This window comes from Staurois parvus, unplaced genomic scaffold (assembly GCF_062004578.1).
Source record: "Staurois parvus isolate SC_StPar_1 unplaced genomic scaffold, SC_StPar_1.0 ptg000520l, whole genome shotgun sequence".
Classification (NCBI taxonomy): domain Eukaryota; kingdom Metazoa; phylum Chordata; class Amphibia; order Anura; family Ranidae; genus Staurois; species Staurois parvus.
Genome location: NW_028318316.1, coordinates 1793184 through 1812181, shown reverse-complemented (window position 1 = coordinate 1812181; position 18998 = coordinate 1793184). Strand labels below are relative to the sequence as shown.

At 40.4% G+C, this 18998-nt stretch overlaps 1 protein-coding gene across 2 annotated transcripts in view; it reads left to right on the top strand.

Annotated features, from left to right (window-relative positions):
- TTC27 (tetratricopeptide repeat domain 27) overlaps positions 1-18998 on the top strand; it is a 551099-nt gene that overhangs the window by 22222 nt on the left and 509879 nt on the right. Inside the window, exon 3 of one of the 2 annotated variants that reach the window (XM_089690186.1) lies at positions 8087-8258. In XM_089690186.1, the coding sequence (XP_089546312.1) occupies positions 8087-8258 (172 nt within the window). Of the gene's footprint in view, positions 1-8083; positions 8259-18998 lie in introns of both variants that reach the window. The other variant, XM_089690185.1, reaches the window with a different exon arrangement.

Genomic DNA, 18998 nt, shown 5'->3' with positions numbered 1-18998 from the left:
TTGTCTTTTTTAGTTTGTTTAGCAAAAAATAAAAAACCCAGTTGTGATTAAACACCACCAAAAGAAAGCTCTATCTCTTCTCTCAAAAAAATTATAAAAATTTGGTATGGGTACAGTGTTGCATGACCGTGCAATTGTCATTTAAAGTGCAACAGCTCTGAAAACTGGCCTGGGCAGGAAGGGGTAAAAGTGCCCAGTAGGCAAGTGGTTAATAACATTCAATTACAATATGACTTGAGTCACAGTTGTAAATGCTATATTATTATTTTTTTTACTTGCTAATTTTTTTTCCCCACAAAAGTGGAGTTACCCTTTAACAATAAACTCTTGTCCCATTTGGCCTGTTAAGAAAAACACTTTCAATGGTATTTTTATCTGTTAGGTAAGTTTAAAAAAAAATATATGTTGATCCTGCCAGAAATAATTTTTATCAGCCATGCTGGACTAAGTTCAGAATTCTGTGATTTTGGGTGTTCTGTCCTGTGGTGTAGGTCATTTACATTCATCTGCCTTTGATGCTCCAGAACACATACTAAGTAAGCTATTTAGGGGAAAATATACTATATGTTCTTTGAGTAGAGATGGGCTCAAGGCTTGGTCCGAACATAAATTCTTTTACCAGTTTGGTGGAAGCTGAGCTGCATGCATAATATTGGTATTGCTTCTGCTATTACACATGACAGTTGCCTGCTGTCATTGGCTGTTAAGAACTCCAGCAGTTGCAGGCTACACTGAGTCCTTAACTACTTGCCCTCCAGAAGATTTACCCCCTTTCATGATGAGGCCATTTTTTGTTGTTTGGCACTGCGCTATTTCAACTGGTAATTGCGCAGTCATGCAGTGCCTTACGCAAACAAACTTTATGTCCTTTTTTCACACAAATAGAGCTTTTCTTTGGTGGTATTGGATCACCTCTGCAGTTTTTACTTTTTCCACTATAAACAAAAAAACCCCAAAAAGTTTGAAAAAAACCCTGTTATTTTTCACTTTTGGCTATAACAAATATCCAATAAACTCAAAGTTAGTCATAAATTTAGGCCAAAATGTATTCTGCTACATGTCTTTGGTAAAAAAAAAATCCTAATGCATGCATATTAATTGGTTTGTGTGAAAGTTATAGCGTTTACAAACTATGGTATATATATTGGAATTTACACAGCTTTTTCTTTCTGACTGCCTATCACATTTCTTGAGGTGCTAAAATGCCAGGGCAGTACAAAACCCCTCCAAATGACCCCTTTTTGGAAAGTAGACACCTCAAGCATTTTGCAGAGAGGCATGTTGATTCCATGGAACATTTTATTTGTTGCCACAAATTTTTGGAAAAAGACATTTTTTTTTTTTTAACACAAAGTTGTCAAGTGATATATTGCTCATGCATGCCATGGGTATATGTGAAATGACACCCCAAAACACATTCTGCTACTTCTCCCGAGTGTGGGGATACCACATGGGAGAGACTTTTTGGCAGCCTAGCTTCATACAGGCCACCAAATCCAATGACCACCTCCAGGCTTTCAAAGGACATATTTCCTCATATCACTTCCTCACTGCCTATCACAGTTTCGGAGGCCCTAAAATGCCATGATAGTACAAACATCCCCCCAAATTGCCCCTTTTTGGAAAGTAGAGTATTTTACAGATAACATTTTTGGCACAGGGTTTTGAAAAAGAAAAGAAAAAATAAATTGTTGTTTTCTTATTTTTTGTCCTTCTGCCTTTTCTGACACTTTTTGTTCACATGAAACAATTACATATACCTTGGTGTCAGGTGCAGATAGTAGAGCTCTGGATTGAGACAAGTACTGCAATGGAATATACTTTGTTCATATTTTATGTCTGAGGTGTACATCCACTTTAACAATCAATGAGATCATCAACCCCATTCACTTACAAGGCTGGTAATCCCTTCCTATGTAAGCAAAAAGGGGCAGACTAGTTTAAAAATGGCATGGGGTTTTCCCCCATATTCATACCAAGTTTTCGTTATTTTTTTTTTTGACAAACTCCACACAAAAATATTAAAATAAAGAAAAAAAAAGTGTGAGGTCCCCTACAAAAATCCTCACCAGACCCTAATCTGAGCATGCAGCTTAGCTGGGCAGGAAAGGGATGGGCACCTTGTCCCCATGTTGATGAGGGCAGTGGCTTCCTTCCCATGACCCTGGTCCAGTGGTTTTGGCGATCTCATTGGAATCTGACAACCCCCTTTAACACTAAGGGGAGACCCAGATACTGCCCCCTCCATGTTAATGAAGATGGGGCACATACATATAGTCGGTAAGTAAAACAACACAAACGCATTTTTTTAACTAGTCCTTTAACTGCTTGCTGTCCAGCCACTGTGGAAAAACGTCATTAAAACGTAATTTTGGAAAACGGGGCGCGTGCCCGCCCTACCCGTTACGCTGATCTCGGCCGCGGGTGTCAATCATCAGGTTCCAGCCGGTTATTACCCGCCGGGTCCCGGCGATTGCCGGCAAACACAGCACAGCTGCATTGTTTACAATACAGCTCTGCTCCCTGTCAGTTCCTAACACACTGATCCTGAGAGCAGAGTTTAGCTCTCGGTATCAGTGTGTTCTGCCATTATTAGTATAAAAAAAAAAAATCCCAGTATCTTTCCCACCATTTGTAGACGCTATAAATTTCACGTAAACCAATTAATTTACACGTATTGGGATTTTTTTTAGCAAAGACATGTCACAGAATACATTTTGGCCAAAATTTATGACGAAATGTGATTTTTTACTTTTTTTACTGCACATGTTTTATAGCAAAAAGTCCAAAATATATTTTTTTTTTTTTCTCAAAATTGTCGGCCTTTTTTTTTATAGCGCAAAAAATAAAAAACGCACAGGCGATCAAATACCACCAAAAGAAAGCTCAATTCGTGGGAAAAAAGGACATAAATTTAATTTGGGTGCAGTGTTGCATGCCCGTGCAATTGTCAGTTAAAGTAACGCAGCACTGTAACACAAACTGCTTCTGTAACTGCTTCCTGACCGCCCTATAGCAGAAATACTGCTACAGGGTGGCATGGGGCGCAAAATCATATATATACATGATTTGCGCTCCCGCCTTTTTCACTCCCCTCCCAGATAGCGTCAGATTGCCCGTCAGTACCCCAGTCATCACATTTAACCCCTTGATTGCCAGGAAGACGCTCATGCACAATAAACCTCCATTGCTAATATAGAGTCTGAACGGATCAATATCTTTGATCAGATCAGCACTATACCAGCGTTCACATTAGTATAGCGTCCCCAAAAACGCAGCGTTAGTAGGATCAGCCCCAGCACCTCGATTAGCCCCTACGCTTACCCCCCCTTCTCCCCCAGAAAGTGCACTGTCAGTAGGTCACTGTCACTTGATACATTGCACACAAAACTGCAGTGTTCGCAGAATCAGGCCTGATCTCTGTTAGCACTTGGTAAATTTTGAGAACTCTCATATGCAGCAGAGTGCCAGTACTAGTGCCGCGCTACCTTTTGGTGAACTGGCGAGTACTAGTGACCTAGTACATCTTGGTCTTTCACAAACCTCTTAGATTGTAAGCTCCCAAGATCAGGGCCCTCCTAACCCTCTTGTATTGAACTGTATTGTTGCTGTATTGTCTCCCGTTATACTGTAAAATGCTGAGCAAACTGTTGGCGCCATATAAATCCTGTATAATAATAATACGAGCACTGCAGTATGACTTGGTGACGTGGTGAGTCCCATAAGTCCAGTACAAGCCGGTGCGGTGGCAAGCACAAGTATTGTCCTGCAGCCACCAAGAATTCGCACACAGGCCCATAGAGCTCCTAGTATCCTTCCGGATGTGCTTGCAAATCCCGATTGACAGCCCACAAATTCTGCAGCACCCATACTTCCCCCACTCACTGCCCAACCCGGAATTCAGGTGGAAATAGCAAATTTAACTACTCCCCTTGATTTTTGGAGCTGTTTTTCATGGAATATCTGTATGCGTTGATTGTGGATCAAAGCAATTTATATGCACAACAATATATCGCTGCCAACCCAAATTCAAACCTTGCCAGACCAGTCGCATGGAAACTCATTATGGTTTCTGAATTTACATTTTTTTGGGCCTAACCCTCAACATGGGCATTACTAAAAGAAATGAATTGCAGTTGTATTAGTCCGCAGACCCGATTCATCATATGCCCATGTTCTCTGCTGCCATGGCCAGGCATAGATATGAGAGTATAATGTGTTTTATGCATTTCAACGACAATACACTCTGTCATCCTTGGGGTGACCCTGAATTTGATTGGTTCCACAAAATTCAGCCCCTCACAAATCACCTTAACCAAAAATTTGCAGATGTCTATACTCCCCAGCATAACATCTGCGTTGATGAGTCCCTGATTCATTTTTCTGGCCGCCTTGCATTCAAACAATTTCTCCCCAGAAAGTGTGCCAGATATGGGGTCAAGATGTAGAAGACCTGTGAGAGGGCAACAGGCTATACTTATAAGTTTCGGATTTACGAGGGAAATGATAGTCACGTGGAGCCCCCCGGATGCCCAGACTACATGGGGATCAGTGGCAAGATAGTTTGGGACTTGGTGTCATCCTTTTTCCATATGGGGTACCACTTGTACGTGGACAATTTTTATTCAAGCGTGGATTTTTGCTCACCATTCTTGTGATCATTTTGACCCCAAGGGGTGAGATCTTGCGTGGAGCCCCAGATTGAGGGAGATTATCAGTGGTCTTGTATGTCCGCAATTTTGTTTCTGGTGTCCTTTGACAGCTCTTTGGTCTTCACCATAGTGGAGTTTGGAGTGTGACTGTTTGAGGTTGTGGACAGGTGTCTTTTATACTGATAACAAGTTCAAACAGGTGCCATTGATACAGGTAATGAGTGCAGGGCAGAGGAGCCTCTTAAAGAAGAAGGTACAGGTCTGTGAGAGCCAGAAATCTTGCTTGTTTGTAGGTGACCAAATACTTATTTTCCACCATAATTTGCAAATACATTCTTTCCAAATCAGCCAATGTGATTGTCTGGATTTTGTTTTCTCATTTTGTCTCTCATAGTTGAGGTCTACCTATGGTGCCAATTGCAGGCCTCTCTCATCTTTTTAAGTGGGAGAACTTGCACAATTGGTGGCTGACTAAATACTTTTTTGCCCCACTGTATGGTCAACCCCTTGAATTAAATATGAAAGTCTGCAATTCAAAATCATTTGGATTGTTTTTTTTTTTTTATTTATTCTGCTGGCATACAGAGCCAAAAGTATGAAAATTGTGCCTGTGTCCAAATATATATGGACCTAACTGTATATGTATGCTGGATGGATTTAGCTATTCTCCCTGGAATAGAGACACTTAAGAGGGCATATGATTGCAAAATAGAAGTTCTTGAATGGTGACTTTAGCATTGGGAAGAAATGTTTTAATCTTAGGTCTCTTAAAAAAAAAAAAAGGACATGCAGTCATACTATGGTGTTGAACAAGAAGTGGTTCAATTTTAAAGTGATTGTAAAGGCTTGTTTTTTTAAAAATAAGAAACATGTTATATTTACCTACTCTGTGCAATGATTTTGTACAGTTTCCGTGAACCTCCTCTTCTGGGGTCCCCTGCTGGCACTCTTCTGTGGCTGTCCCCATAGCAAGCGCTTGCTATGGTGGCAGATGTGCGGGCTTGATTCTGAACTGAGCTGTGTGCTTTTACTGACACGCACACAGTTGAGCTCCCCCCTTCACCCCCAACTGCTTCATCACAGGATCTGATTGACAGCAGCAGGAACCAATGACTACTGCTACTCTTACTGAATTCTGTGAGGAGAGAGAGAGAGAGCAGCGCTGGATCAAGATCGGGCACAGGTAAGTATTTGGCTGGTGGGGGGAGCTAAACATGTAATTTTTTTTTTTTTTAAATTTACCTTTATGCATACATATTGATAGATCTACATGGTATTGTAACCTGTGCTTTAGATTAATTGTCCCTGCTTTCCTGTTAGAAACAGTGGGGTTTACTTTTGCAGTAAATTCTGAATGATAGTGCACATGTATTATAGGTTTTAGTACACCCCTGGTCCTTCTTTTGGCCAAGCAGCATTTCTTGTTGTACTAATTCCTTAAACATAACATCTGTTTCACAGCATATGCAGTGTAGAAATGAAATGTCTTACATGAATTTTTCTTCATCAACAGAATGTCGACAAGCGGTAACCTGCAACCACTCCCAAAACTATATTTATGAATGCCAATGTTTAGCAAACTGTGCATTGATATTTATGAGAGACAGGTTGCAGAAATACACAAATAGGTATGGTGCTAGGTTTTAATTGTTGATTAATGTCATGACAGTATAAATGACTAAGAGTTATGTTACTTTAGAAATCCTATTTACATGTCAATATAGGAATTCTGTGCAGCCTAATAAGTGGTTGCAGTAAAACTGGTGATCCTTAGTCACTCACATTTCAGATAAATCTGTTCTTCACCATTATTTTAAATGGCTTCAAGACGTTTCTCTTTATAGTGCCATCTTTCAAGGTACACTGCTCAAGCCTTGGTTAGGCAGGTATATGTGAATTATGGTTACACATTATTACAGGGCTCTTGAATTTGTCATAATGTTATATTTTCGGAGCTGACCCTGGGGACCATCTCCTTGTTATAAAGTATCCTTTTGGAGAAATCCTGTGTAACCGTTACGCTTTGATTAATATGTTTATGTTATCATAGTGACACTTTATAGGATAATGATTTTCTTTATTACAGCTTGGCAACTGTATGTGTCTCTTAGCACAACATTTTAGGGATAAATAAACCTTGATGTTTACCCTGTTTTCCTTTCATAAAGGTATTATAGCTGAATAGCTACATAGTAGAGCTAAATAAATTGATTTGAAATCCAACCCAGATCTGTTTTGGTTTGCAGCTTGCTAATATTTGAAAATAATTGCTGATTAATTGTATCTTGGAATGCAAGATGTACTGTATTTGTTCATTTTTTATGTGTAGAGGGTGTGGAGGTTGGGGCAGTGGTATGAGTGGACATGCAATTAGGTTCTGCTTTTTACCTCGTACCTTGGCAAATAAAGTAAAATAAAGGCCCACATCTGTTTCTCTGTCTCCTACAGACACCCCCCCCCTTCCTTGCAGACTCCATTGCCACCTCTCTAAACCCCTTATGCAGCTGAGAATAGAGGATTTTGATGTGTGTGTATATATGTGTGTGTGTATATATATATATATTGCCTTGCATTTCTATTTTACTACTTTCCATGGACTGTTTTAACAGGAAAGGGTTCACATATACTTCAACCAGTTTTGGACCGCCTACCGCAAATACAGTATACTGCAGCAGAGTGGCCCCACTTCGCCAGATCACGTACATGTATGTGACTGGGCTCTTCCGAGTAAGAGGGGCGCGCTTCCGCCACCCTAGCTGTGCTGCCATTCACTACAGCACTTGCCAATTAGCAAGTCCTGGCCAATTATTTGTGGCCGGAACCTGCTGATTGGTTGAGCAAATAACAGAAGAGAGCCCTGTGATGTCTCACACACAGGGCTCCGTACAGACAGCAGCAATCTGCTGCTTTTATTTCTCCCTGCAAGGCAGAGAGTAAAAAACAGCACATTGCCTAATAAAAACAGCACGTTTTACATGCTACTGTTTGTACTGAAGCTTGCTTCCTAAGCAGGATGGTCTTTTGCTATAGTCACGTCATGTACAACTCTTGTAATAATTGAGAACAGCATTAACTGAAAATTGCATTCTTCAGATAATGTGTGCACAAACAGTACAACAAACTCTTATAATACAAGAAGCAGCATTTTTTATTTCTGGTTTTGTAAATTTTAGCTAACTGCAGACTAAATTAGAAAGATCTAAAACTTAGTTTAGTTAAAACTAAATTTCCAAAGGCATATGCAGCATTTTTATATGGTATGTGACTTTTTGTAAGCAAAAAGCAGAGTTACCTTTTATTTGTTCAGTGTCATATTACCCAGGCATAAACTAAGTTTGTCATTTTCCGTTTTGTTGTGTTGATTTGGTTCTGATAACCTGTAGTGATTTCAGATTGCAGAGTCATTTGCTTGTTCTTTTCTTTTTTTTCAGCAGAAATCACATCCTTGCTACAGTTGCTTTTTGAAGGCAATTATGAGTCTATTGTACTCAGCCGACTGATACAAGAGATCTTTACTGCTCCAGACCCAGATGAAAAATTGGACTTATACCTGGAGAGACAGATTTCTACATTCTTGGACTCTCCCACAGAGCTCAATAATGACAGGTACATTTTTTTTCATAGCTGCCGATTCCATACTGTGTACAAATTTTATATAGCACTAATGTTATATATCATAGCAATAGATAATCAGTATAAAGCTGGTGGTGCAGGGTTAACTGAAGCTGTTATATTTAAATGCAATCAGGTGCGTTTGCTTTGGGTGGCATTTTTCAGGGGGGCGAGCCCCCCCCCCCTCCCAGAAGAAGGGACTCAATTGACAGGTGACAGATCATGAGAGGCATCACCTGAGCTCCGCTATGGGATCTGAGGCTGTGGGCTTCTGGAGAGTATAAGTAGTGGACAACTCTTGTTCCTACACAAGGGCAACACTGGGGATGGCTGGCTACTTTCATTCCGGAGTGGTGTAGATGAATGCTGGAAGAACTCATCTCTCTGTCTGTGGCTGGCTGTTTTTTCTCTCTCTCCCCTTTTTTTTTCTTATTTGGGGGGGGCACCCAATTTTTGTGTTGCCTAGAGCAGCACAAAAACAAAATACACCACTGCATACAATATCATATCATTATGCCTTTCTGTGTGTTGACCACATTCAGTCTTTCTAGTGCTGTAGAGTTTCACTTCTTATTTATTAAAAAAGAGGTATGTGGCAATTTAGGAGTACATTACAACTAAGAAAAAAGTTAAGGTTGTATTGTGTTTTACACATAAAAAATACATATTCCCCACTTGGATCAGTTCTACTCAGAATTGATCCCAAAACAGAATTCATATTAATTGACAAAGGTTAAATTATTGTTTGAGGTCATTAATGCTTCACAATGGCTCATACAGAATAAACTATGTACTTATTTTGAAACTGTTACATCTATCTTCACCAGCCTCTAAAATACCCTCATTAAACAGTTATTAGATAATGACTTTAGACCATGAAAAAAAAAAAAAAAAAAAAGAAGAATTTAGCAAATATCAGTGGCCCATAAAGCTATTAGGCCTCATTTCATAGCGTGAAATTCTTCCCAGTCCACACAAGAATGCAAAGTATTCAATCATTGTGTCTAGGATCCTTTCCATCTTCAGGCTTAGGGGTTCATCACTAAAAGTTATTCAGCTTCATTAATCTTCATTACATGCCATTTTTTGTAGGCCTCTTTTCATCTCACATTGTCTTCAATAGGGCAGTTGCTTGGATCATTCTGTACATAATTCCACTGAACAGGACCATAAGATGGTTTAGGTAGTGTCAGCTTGGCTGTATTGTTATCAAAACATCTTTCCAGAGAAGACGCAGGATTCTTCTCAGTCTCTTATCCATGAAGGTAGAAAGTTCTTCACATATGTCGTAGTCTTCAGCATGTTATAAAAAAACTCATTCAACAAATTTCATATACCATATTTTTCGCTCCATAAGACGCACCTTACCATAAGACCACCTAGATTTTAGAGGAAGAAAACAAGAAAAAAATATTCTGAACCAATGGACTGCAGACATAGTACAGGAAAGAACCAGAATTTGACAGGTACCCGCTCCCACTTCCATGGAGTTGTCCTCCCCTCCTCCCTCCCCGTAGTCTTGTGGGACACGTGACAGGTCCCAGAAGACTACGGGGCCATTCACAAAGCGCAGCGCTTCTCCCGCATGCACAGTAGGCACTCAACTGTGAAGCTGCAAGCTGTCACAGCCAGGTGCCCACACTGAAGATGCGGCGCGAGGGAGAGAAGACGCTGGTGAAAGCAGGACACCACTGGACCAAGCAACAGGTAGGACCGAGGAGCGGGTTCTTTTGCACAGTAGAGCCGAGCGGCCGGCCCGGTGGGAATTCTGGGCTGGCCACTCCATATTCGCTCTATAAGACGTACAGACATTTCCCCCCTATTTTTTTTGGAGAAAAAAGTGCGTCTTATGGAGCGAAAAATACAGTAACTAGAGTGCTAAATTTCACTCACCCCTCACTCAGCCATTGTGTTGTGTTTCACCTTAGATTTTACATGTTTACTTATGTTATAATAATGATTAAAAGGTTTAAACACTTCTTTCTGGTATTAAGATAAAGATATAAGAAATAAAAATAATGAAAATTAAAAAAACAGTAGATAGGAAGAAGAAAAAAAAAGTCACAATGTTTAGTCCAATGCTTGCTGAATATTAAATGATGAATAATTTTTCTGAGAGAGTATTTGTAATTCTTTGTATAGTGGTATTAGCACAATTTACACATTTGTTTATCTGTCCAGGGTATCATTTTCTCCCCCGCTAGCAAACAATTTCATGGAAAATGTGTACACTTAAAATTAATTAGTAAAGTTATAAAACCTGTTTTTCCCCGAAAATAAGACACTGTCTTATATTTTTTTTCGCTCAAAAAACACACTAGGTCTTATTTTTGGGGTAAGTCTTATTTTTTTAATGTACAGGTGTGGACAGGGGGTGCAGAGGTGAGCTGCTGGCGGTTGTGGATGAGGGTTAGAGAGGGTCGACTGATGACAGTTGTGAGTTGCAGTCAAGTGTTGCAGAGGTAAATTGACAGGTGAGTTTCAGACAGGGTGCAGAGATGAGCCACAGACAGGGTGCAGGGGTAAGTTGCGGACAGGGGATGCAGAGGAAAGCTGTGTTCAGGGGGTGCAGAGCTGAGCTGTGGCCGGGGGGTGCAGAGGTGGGTCTTAACTCAGCTCACCTCTGCACCCCCCCAGCTGCAGCTCACCTATGCACTCTACCTGTCAATTTACTTCTGCTATACCTGACTGCAGCTCACCTTTGCACATCCTCCCCCTCCATTGCCCTCATATAGTTAGCTAGCTTTGCAAAACACAGCTGTCAGCAGCCGGCCCCTCTCTATAGTAACTCCCATTTCGGGTCCTATCTTCCCACACAGTGCACCAAGCATACTCACTCACCTCTCCGCCTCTTCCACCCCTGGGGCATTGGCTTCCATGTATTAGGCTGTAGGACAAGTTGCCCAGCCCCTCCCCTAAACACACTTCACACTGCGCCCACAGATATCTTTTCCTTCCCTGTCCCACAGCGAGTACAGAGGTAGGGAGGTTCTGTGGGAGCGCTGTCACTTACAAGAGGGACTGTCACTTGCAAACACGTTTCTGTGTTTATAAGAGTCACCAGATATTGGTGTGTACAGGGCCAGTGCCGGAGGTGGCAGAATGGCGTTCCAGCTGAAAAAGAGCCCTGATCACAACTAGGTCTTATTTTCGGCGTAGGTCTTCCCAAAAACAGTACTAGGTCTTCTTTTCGGGGAAACAGGGTATAGCACATACACATGCAGACTGCTTATACAAGCATTTGTGAAATAATGGCTAGCTCTCAAGAGCTCAGTGAATTCAAGCGTGGTACCGTGATAGGTTACCATCTGTGCAATAAGTCCATTTGTGAAATTTTCTTGGCATTAAATATTTCACGGTCAGCTGTTAGTGGTATTAAAACAAAGTGGAAGCAACTGGGAACAACAGCAACTCAGCCAGGAAGTGATAGGCCATGTAAAATGACAGCAGGTTCAGCGCATGCAGAAGCACACAGTGCGCAAAAGTCGCCAACTGTCTGCAGACTCAATAGCTAAAGACCTCTAAACTTCGTGTGGCCTTCAGATTAGCACAACAACAGTGCCTCAACCTGATAGAACACCTTTGGGATGAATTAGAGCGGAGTCTGCGAGCCATGCCTTCTCGTCCGACATCAATGCTTGACTTCACAAATGCGCTTCTGGAAGAATGGTCAAAGATTCCCATAGACACTCTCCTAAACCTTGTGGACAGCTTTCCCAGAAGAGTTGAAATTGTTATAGCTGCAAAGGGTGGGCCAACTCCATATTGAACCCTATGGACTAAGACTGGGATGCCATTAAAGTTGGTGTGCGTGTAAAGGCAGGCGTCCCAATACTTTTGGCAATATAGTGTAGTAAGAGGCATGTTGAGTTTTTAGAAGATGCAATTTTTTTTGCCACAATTTTTTGAAAATTAATAAAATTTGATTTCATTTCACAAAGTTATTGTTATTCACAAAGTTATTAAAGTTTCAACAAGTTTATTTTCACACACAGCATGGGCAGACTTGCAATTATATGCCAAAACACATTCTTTTGGTCCTTCTTATTATGGGGATACCATATGTGTGAGACTTACCTAGACCAGCCTTTTTAAACCAGGGTGCCTTCAGGTTTCTTCAGGGGGTGCCCTGACAAAATGCATAAAAATTGCCCAAAAATTGTATAAAAGCCAGTGGGTGGATCAAGCCTGTCTTTTACATCAGCCTTTTTTAACCAGGATACCCAGGCACTCTGGGATGCCTTGAAAAAATGCCTAAAAATTGGCCATAAATTGTATAAAAGTCAGTGGGTGGATCGAGCCTGTCTTTTAGATACACAAGGCCACAGGTTCACTGTGCACCATTATAACCTTTTAGCCATTGGTGTCCTAACAATCACTGACATCAGTTGACAGACATTGGGCGCCTGTACATCTTCCTTGTTTTACCCCCCCCCCCCCCCCCGGCCCTATCCATCAGCACTGGGGACAGATTAGCTGAGTGAAGAAGAGAACTGAGGCAGAAGAGAAATGCTGGAATATTAGTCAATACCAGTGTGCAAAGATATGTTTCCTCTGGAAGAATAAATCACCTCTAACACTACATGTGTGGAGGTTGCTGTTTTATGTATAACTATTTCATTTTTTTCCAAGGTGGATCCCCTAACGTATTTATTCACTTTAGAAGTTTTTACCCCCTTCATGACCATGCCATTTTTTCTATTCAGCACTGTGCTACTTTAACTGGCAATTGCGCAGTCATGCAACACTGTACCCAAATAACATTTTTATCTTTTCTTTCACACAAATTGTGCTTTCTTTTGATGGTATTTGATTACCATTGTTTCTTTTTATTATTTTTTATTTATTATATATTTATATATACGAAAAAAGACTGAAAATTTTGAAAAACACAAACAATATTATCTGTTTATAAAACATATCAAATCAAATTCCGTCATAAATGTAGGTCAAAATGTATTCTGCTGCTGTATTGGTATGTGCAAAAGTTACAGCATCTATATATATATATATATATATATATATATATATATATATATATATAAAACATATGCTGCTCTCCAAGACTTGGACTAGGAGGGAATTTTGGCATCGATGAACACAACACAGAAATGGGAGTTCTTCAAAAAGACTGTATGTGGACACTCTGCAAAATATATCCTCATGGGCAACAAGTTTAAAAGGCTACAAATCAGACCCATGTGGATTACGGCCAAAGTTAAAAAAGCTATAAATAATAAGACAGCTTTTATTAAATATAAAAATGAAGGAACGCTATCATCATTTAAACATTACAAAGAATATAACAGAATATGTAAAAAGGAAATCAAGGCCGCAAAAATTGAAAACAAATGACAGATTGCAAAAGATAAGACAATCCCCCCAAAATTATTCAAATATATCAATAGTAAAAATATCCGGTCTGAGCATGTAGGCCCTTTACAAAATAATCTAGAGTGGGCGACTGGGGACAAAGAGAAGGCAAATTTATTAAATACCTTCTTCAGCTCTATGTATACCAAGGAGCATGGGGGAGCTCTTGTCCAGAATGGGCATGGTATTGACACAGCCCCAGATGATCCACATTGGCTCACAATTGATATGATCCAGAAATATGTAGACAGAATAAATGTTAATAAAGCACCTGGACTGGATGGCATACACCAACAGGTCCTTAAAGAATTGAGCTCTGTCATTTAAATATTTTTAATTGTTTTGAATTGTTTCTAATTTGTAAAGACTTTTTAATGACTGGTATAGTACCACTGCATTGGCATAAGGCCAATTTGGTTCCTATATTTAAAAAGGAATCAAAATCTTTACCAAGTAATTATAGACCTGTTAGGTGAGCAAAACCTTGGACAGAGGGGTGGCGGTGGACGTGGTATACTTGGATTTTGCAAAAGCGTTTGACACAGTTCCCCACAGACGGTTAATGTGTAAAGTTAAGTCTACCAGCTTGCAAGCTGACCTCAATGCACTGCTTAATTGGGCGACTATGTGGCAAATGAGGTTTAATGTTGATAAATGTAAGGTTATGCACTTTGGGGCTAAGAATATGAATGCATCATACATACTAGGGGAGTACAACTTGGGGAATCAATGCTGGAGAAGGATCTGGGAGTTCTGGTAGATCATAAACTTAAAATCCTCTCTTGTATTAAAAGAGGTATAGACTCCAGAGAGAGAGAGAGAGATCATTTTACCCCTGTACAAATCATTAGTAACACCTCATCTAGAATATGCAGTTTTGGGCACCAATTCACAAAAAGAACATTGGGGAACTGGAGAAAGTGCAGAGAAGGGCAACCAAACTGATAAGAGGCATGGAGGAGATCAGCTATGAAGAAAGATTAGAGGAACTGAATTTATTCTCTCTTGAGAAGAGGAGATTAAGGGGGGACATGATCAACATGTATAAATACATCAGTGGTTCATATAGTGAACTTGGTGTAGAGTTATTCACCCTTAGGTCATCACAGAGGACAAGGGGACACTCTTTACGTCTGGAGGAAAAGAGATTTAATCTCCAAATACAGAAAGGTTTCTTCACAGTAAGAGCTTTGAAAATGTGGAATAGACTCCCTCAAGAGTTGGTTCTGGCCAGCTCAGTGGATTGCTTTAAAAATTATTTCTTGGATACACAGAATATTACTGGATACTAACATTTATAGGTAAAGTTGATCCAGGGATATCCGATTGCCTCTCGGGGGATCAGGAAGGACTTTTTTCCCCTACAGGAGCAAATTGGATCATGCTTTGCTGTTTTTTTGCCTTCCTCTGGATCAATGGTGGGTATAGGATTATAATTTTTTTTTTGGTTGAACTGGATGGACTTTTGTCTTTTTTTCAGCCAGACCAGGGGCGGACTGACAACTCATGGGGCCCCTGGGCAATAGGGGATCATGGGGCCCCTGTGTCCTTGCCCAAACTCAAAAAAGCCTACGAAAAAGGTAGCAGGGGCATTTCATGGGGCCCCCTACTGACCGGGGGCCCTCGGGCAGTGCCCGAGTTTCCAAATGGTTAGTCCGCAATTTTTTTGCCATAAGTTTTTAGAAAATAAATTAAATTGTATTTATTTTATACACAGCCATCAATTATTAAGATATTTTTCACACACAGCATGGGAATACTTAAAATTTCACCTCAACACACACTGCTATTCCTCCTGAATATGGGGTCACAACATATCTGAGACTTTTTTGCAGCCTAGCCACATAATCCATAGAGCAGCTTCAAGCTTTCAAAGGGAATAAATTATGCATCTACTTTTCTGACTACTTATCACATGTTTGGAGGCCCTGGAGTACCAGAACAGTAGACACACCCACCACAATATGATAACATTTTGGTGAGTAAACACACCAAGGGATTTTTTAAGAGGCATGGTGAGTTTGTGAAGATTTTTTTTTTCTTTCTTTTTTGTCATAAGCTTTTGGAAAATGCAGGAAGGAAATGGTAGTGTGGTGGTGACCAGAAACACTGTTGCTGGCTACACTGATCTGGTGTGGCAGCTGTCAGGAACACTCTTTTCAGCTACATTTGTCTGGTGACACTTTGACTGGTGTGCAAGAGATCAGGGACACTGACTGGCTGCACCAGTATAGTGACTCTCTACTGGTGTAATGGTGATCAGGGATACTGTGATTGGCTGCAATGGTGTGTTGACTTTGTACTGCTGTTGCTAGTGATTTGGGACATTGGCTGGCTGTGCTGGCATACAGTGACCTCAGATATAGATACTGTATCTCACAGAAGTGAGTACACCCCTCGCATTTGTGTAAATATTTTATTATATTTTTCATGTGACAACACTGAAGAAATGACACTTTGCTAAAGTGAGTGTACAGCCTGTACAACCGTGTAAAGTGTAAATTTGCTTTCCCCTCAAAATTATGGGCAGCACAGTGGCTAAACCGTTAGCACTTCTGCCTGGCAGTACTAGGGTCGTTGGTTCGAATCCCAACCACGGCATCACCTGCCTGGAGTTTGCATGTTCTCCCTGTGCCTGCGTGGGTTTCCTCCGGGTACTCCGGTTTCCTCCCACACTCCAAAGACATGCTGGTAGGTGAAGTGGAACCTGTCTAAATTGGCCCTAGTATGTGTATGTATGAATGTGAGTTAGGGACTTTAGATTGTACGCCCCTTGAGGGTTAGGGACTGATGTGAATGTACAATATATATGCGTAAATTGACGGCGCTATATAAGTACCTGAAATAAATAAAATAACTCAGCACACAGCCATTAATGTCTAAACTGCTGGCAGTGAGTCCACCCCTAATTGAAAATGTCCAAATTGGGCCCAAAGTGTCAATATTTTGTGTGGCCACCATTATTTTCCAGCACTGCCTGGGCATGGAGTTCAAGAGAGCTTCACAGGTTGCCACTGGAGTCCTCTTCCACTCCTCCATGACGACATCACTAAGCTGATGGATGTTAGAGACCTTGCTCTTCTCCACCTTCCGTTTGAGGATGCCCCACAGATGCTCAAGTGGGTTTAGGTCTGGAGACATGCTTGGCCACTCCATCACCTTTACCCTCAGCTTCTTTAGCAAGGCAGTGGTCATCTTGGAGGTGTGTTTGGGGTTGTTATCATGTTGGAATACTGCCCTGCGGCCCAGTCTCTGAAGGGAGGGGATCATGCTCTGCTTCACGTAAAGCAATTAATTTACACGCATTGGGATTTTTTTTTAGCAAAGACATGAAGCAGAATACGTTTTGGCCTAAATTAATGACAAAATTTGAATTTTTACATTTTTTTACTGGATATGTTTAATAGCAATAACTCAAAAATATAGTGTTTTTCTCAAAATTGTTGGTCTTTTTTTTATAGCGCAAAAAATAAAAAACGCACAGGCGATCAAATACCACCGAAAGAAAAGTCAATTTGTGGGAAAAAAAAGGATGTACATTTCATTTGGGTACAGGGTTGCTTGACCGCGCAATCATCAGTTAAAGTAATGCAGCGCCATAATACAAAAAATGGGCTGGTCAGGGAGGGGGGGTAAATCCTCAAGAGAACAAGTGGTTAATAGGAAACACCCATTTAACATTCAGCCTTTGTTTACAAGTGTGATCACCATGATTGGTCACAGCAATCACATGGTACAGGGCCCTGTACCCTGATCTGTGATCTGCTGTGTCCAAAGGGCACAATGATCACGTGGGGCACCTCTAAAACATTTATTTATGTATTGATTTATTTTTTAATTTTGTACCTGATTCTCCACCTTGAATCACACTACATAAGTGTTTTACACAAAAATTATAATAGTCGGGTCTTTATGAGGGAACTTAGCCGAAGTGCTAAATTCTGTAGTCTACTCGGGGTAAAAGCTTCAATTCAGTATTTGCAGCCTCACTTAGATCGTTTCAGCTTGTATCTGTTTTCTGAATGATGTTTAATCAACAACACCATAAGGTTAGGGTACAATATTTCACTCATGGTCATTTATTTTCTTATTATGACATATACTACATCAGAAGACCCTCTTCGTTTTGTCATTCATTTAAGCCAATAGCAAATGTTGCATGCGAGTTGACATTTTCTCTGCTGGTTAAAAAAATTAAAACAACATTAAGTCAAATGGATAATAAATTAATGCATACTTTTCTTTGGCTCCCTAAGCTTTCTAAACTTTCTAAACTAAGATCAATTATGATTTATCAAATGTTATATTTGGTGTCTAAGTATAAAGGGCCATTGTAGTCAGACTATCCACTCAATCTAGTCAAATTATACACTGCGTGCACAATTATTAGGCAAGTGAGTATTTTGACCAACTCATCATTTTTATGCATATTATCCAACTCCAAACTGTAAAAACTTGAATGCTTCTTGGATTCAAGAATATTCAGGTTATGTATTTGTGTAATGAGGGAGGGTGAGGCTTAGGGAGATCAACACCCTATATCAAGGTGTGCAAAATTATTAGGCAGCTTCTTTCCTCAGGCAAAATGGGCCAAAAAAGAGATTTAACTGACTCTGAAAAGTCAAAAATTGTAAAAAGTCTTTCAGAGGGATGCAGTACACTTGAAATAGCTAAGATATTGGGGCTGGATCACAGAACCATTAAACGTTTTGTTGCAAATAATCAACAGGGACGCAAGAAACGTGTTGAGAAAAAAAACGCAAATTAACTGCCAAAAATTTGAAAAGAATCAAATGTGAAGCTGCCAGGAACTCATTATCCTCCAGTGTTGTCATATTCCTGAACTGAAACCTACATAGTGTGCCCAGAAGTACAAGGTGGTCAGTGCTCAGAGACAAGGCCAAGGTAAGGAAGGCTGAAATCCGACCACCACTGAACAAGACACATAAGTTGAAACTTCAAGACTGGGCAAAGAAATATCTGAAGACAGATTTTCCAAACTTTTTATGGACTGATGAGATGAGAGTGACTCTTGACAAACAGATGGATGGGCAGTGGCTGGATCAGTAACAGGCACAGAGTTCGACTCAGATGCCAGCAAGGTGGAGGTGGGGTACTAGTAAGGGCTGGTATTATTAAAGATGAGCTAGTTGGACCTTTTCAGGTTGAAGATGGACTCAAAATCAACTCTAAAACCTACTGCCAGTGTTTAGAAGACACTTTCTTCAAGCAGCGGTACAGAAAAAAGTCTGCATCTTTCAAGAAGGCCATGATATTTATGCAGGACAATGCTCCATCACATGCATCAAAGTACTCCACTGCGTCGCTAGCCAGTAAAGGCCTTAAAGGTGAAAGAATAAT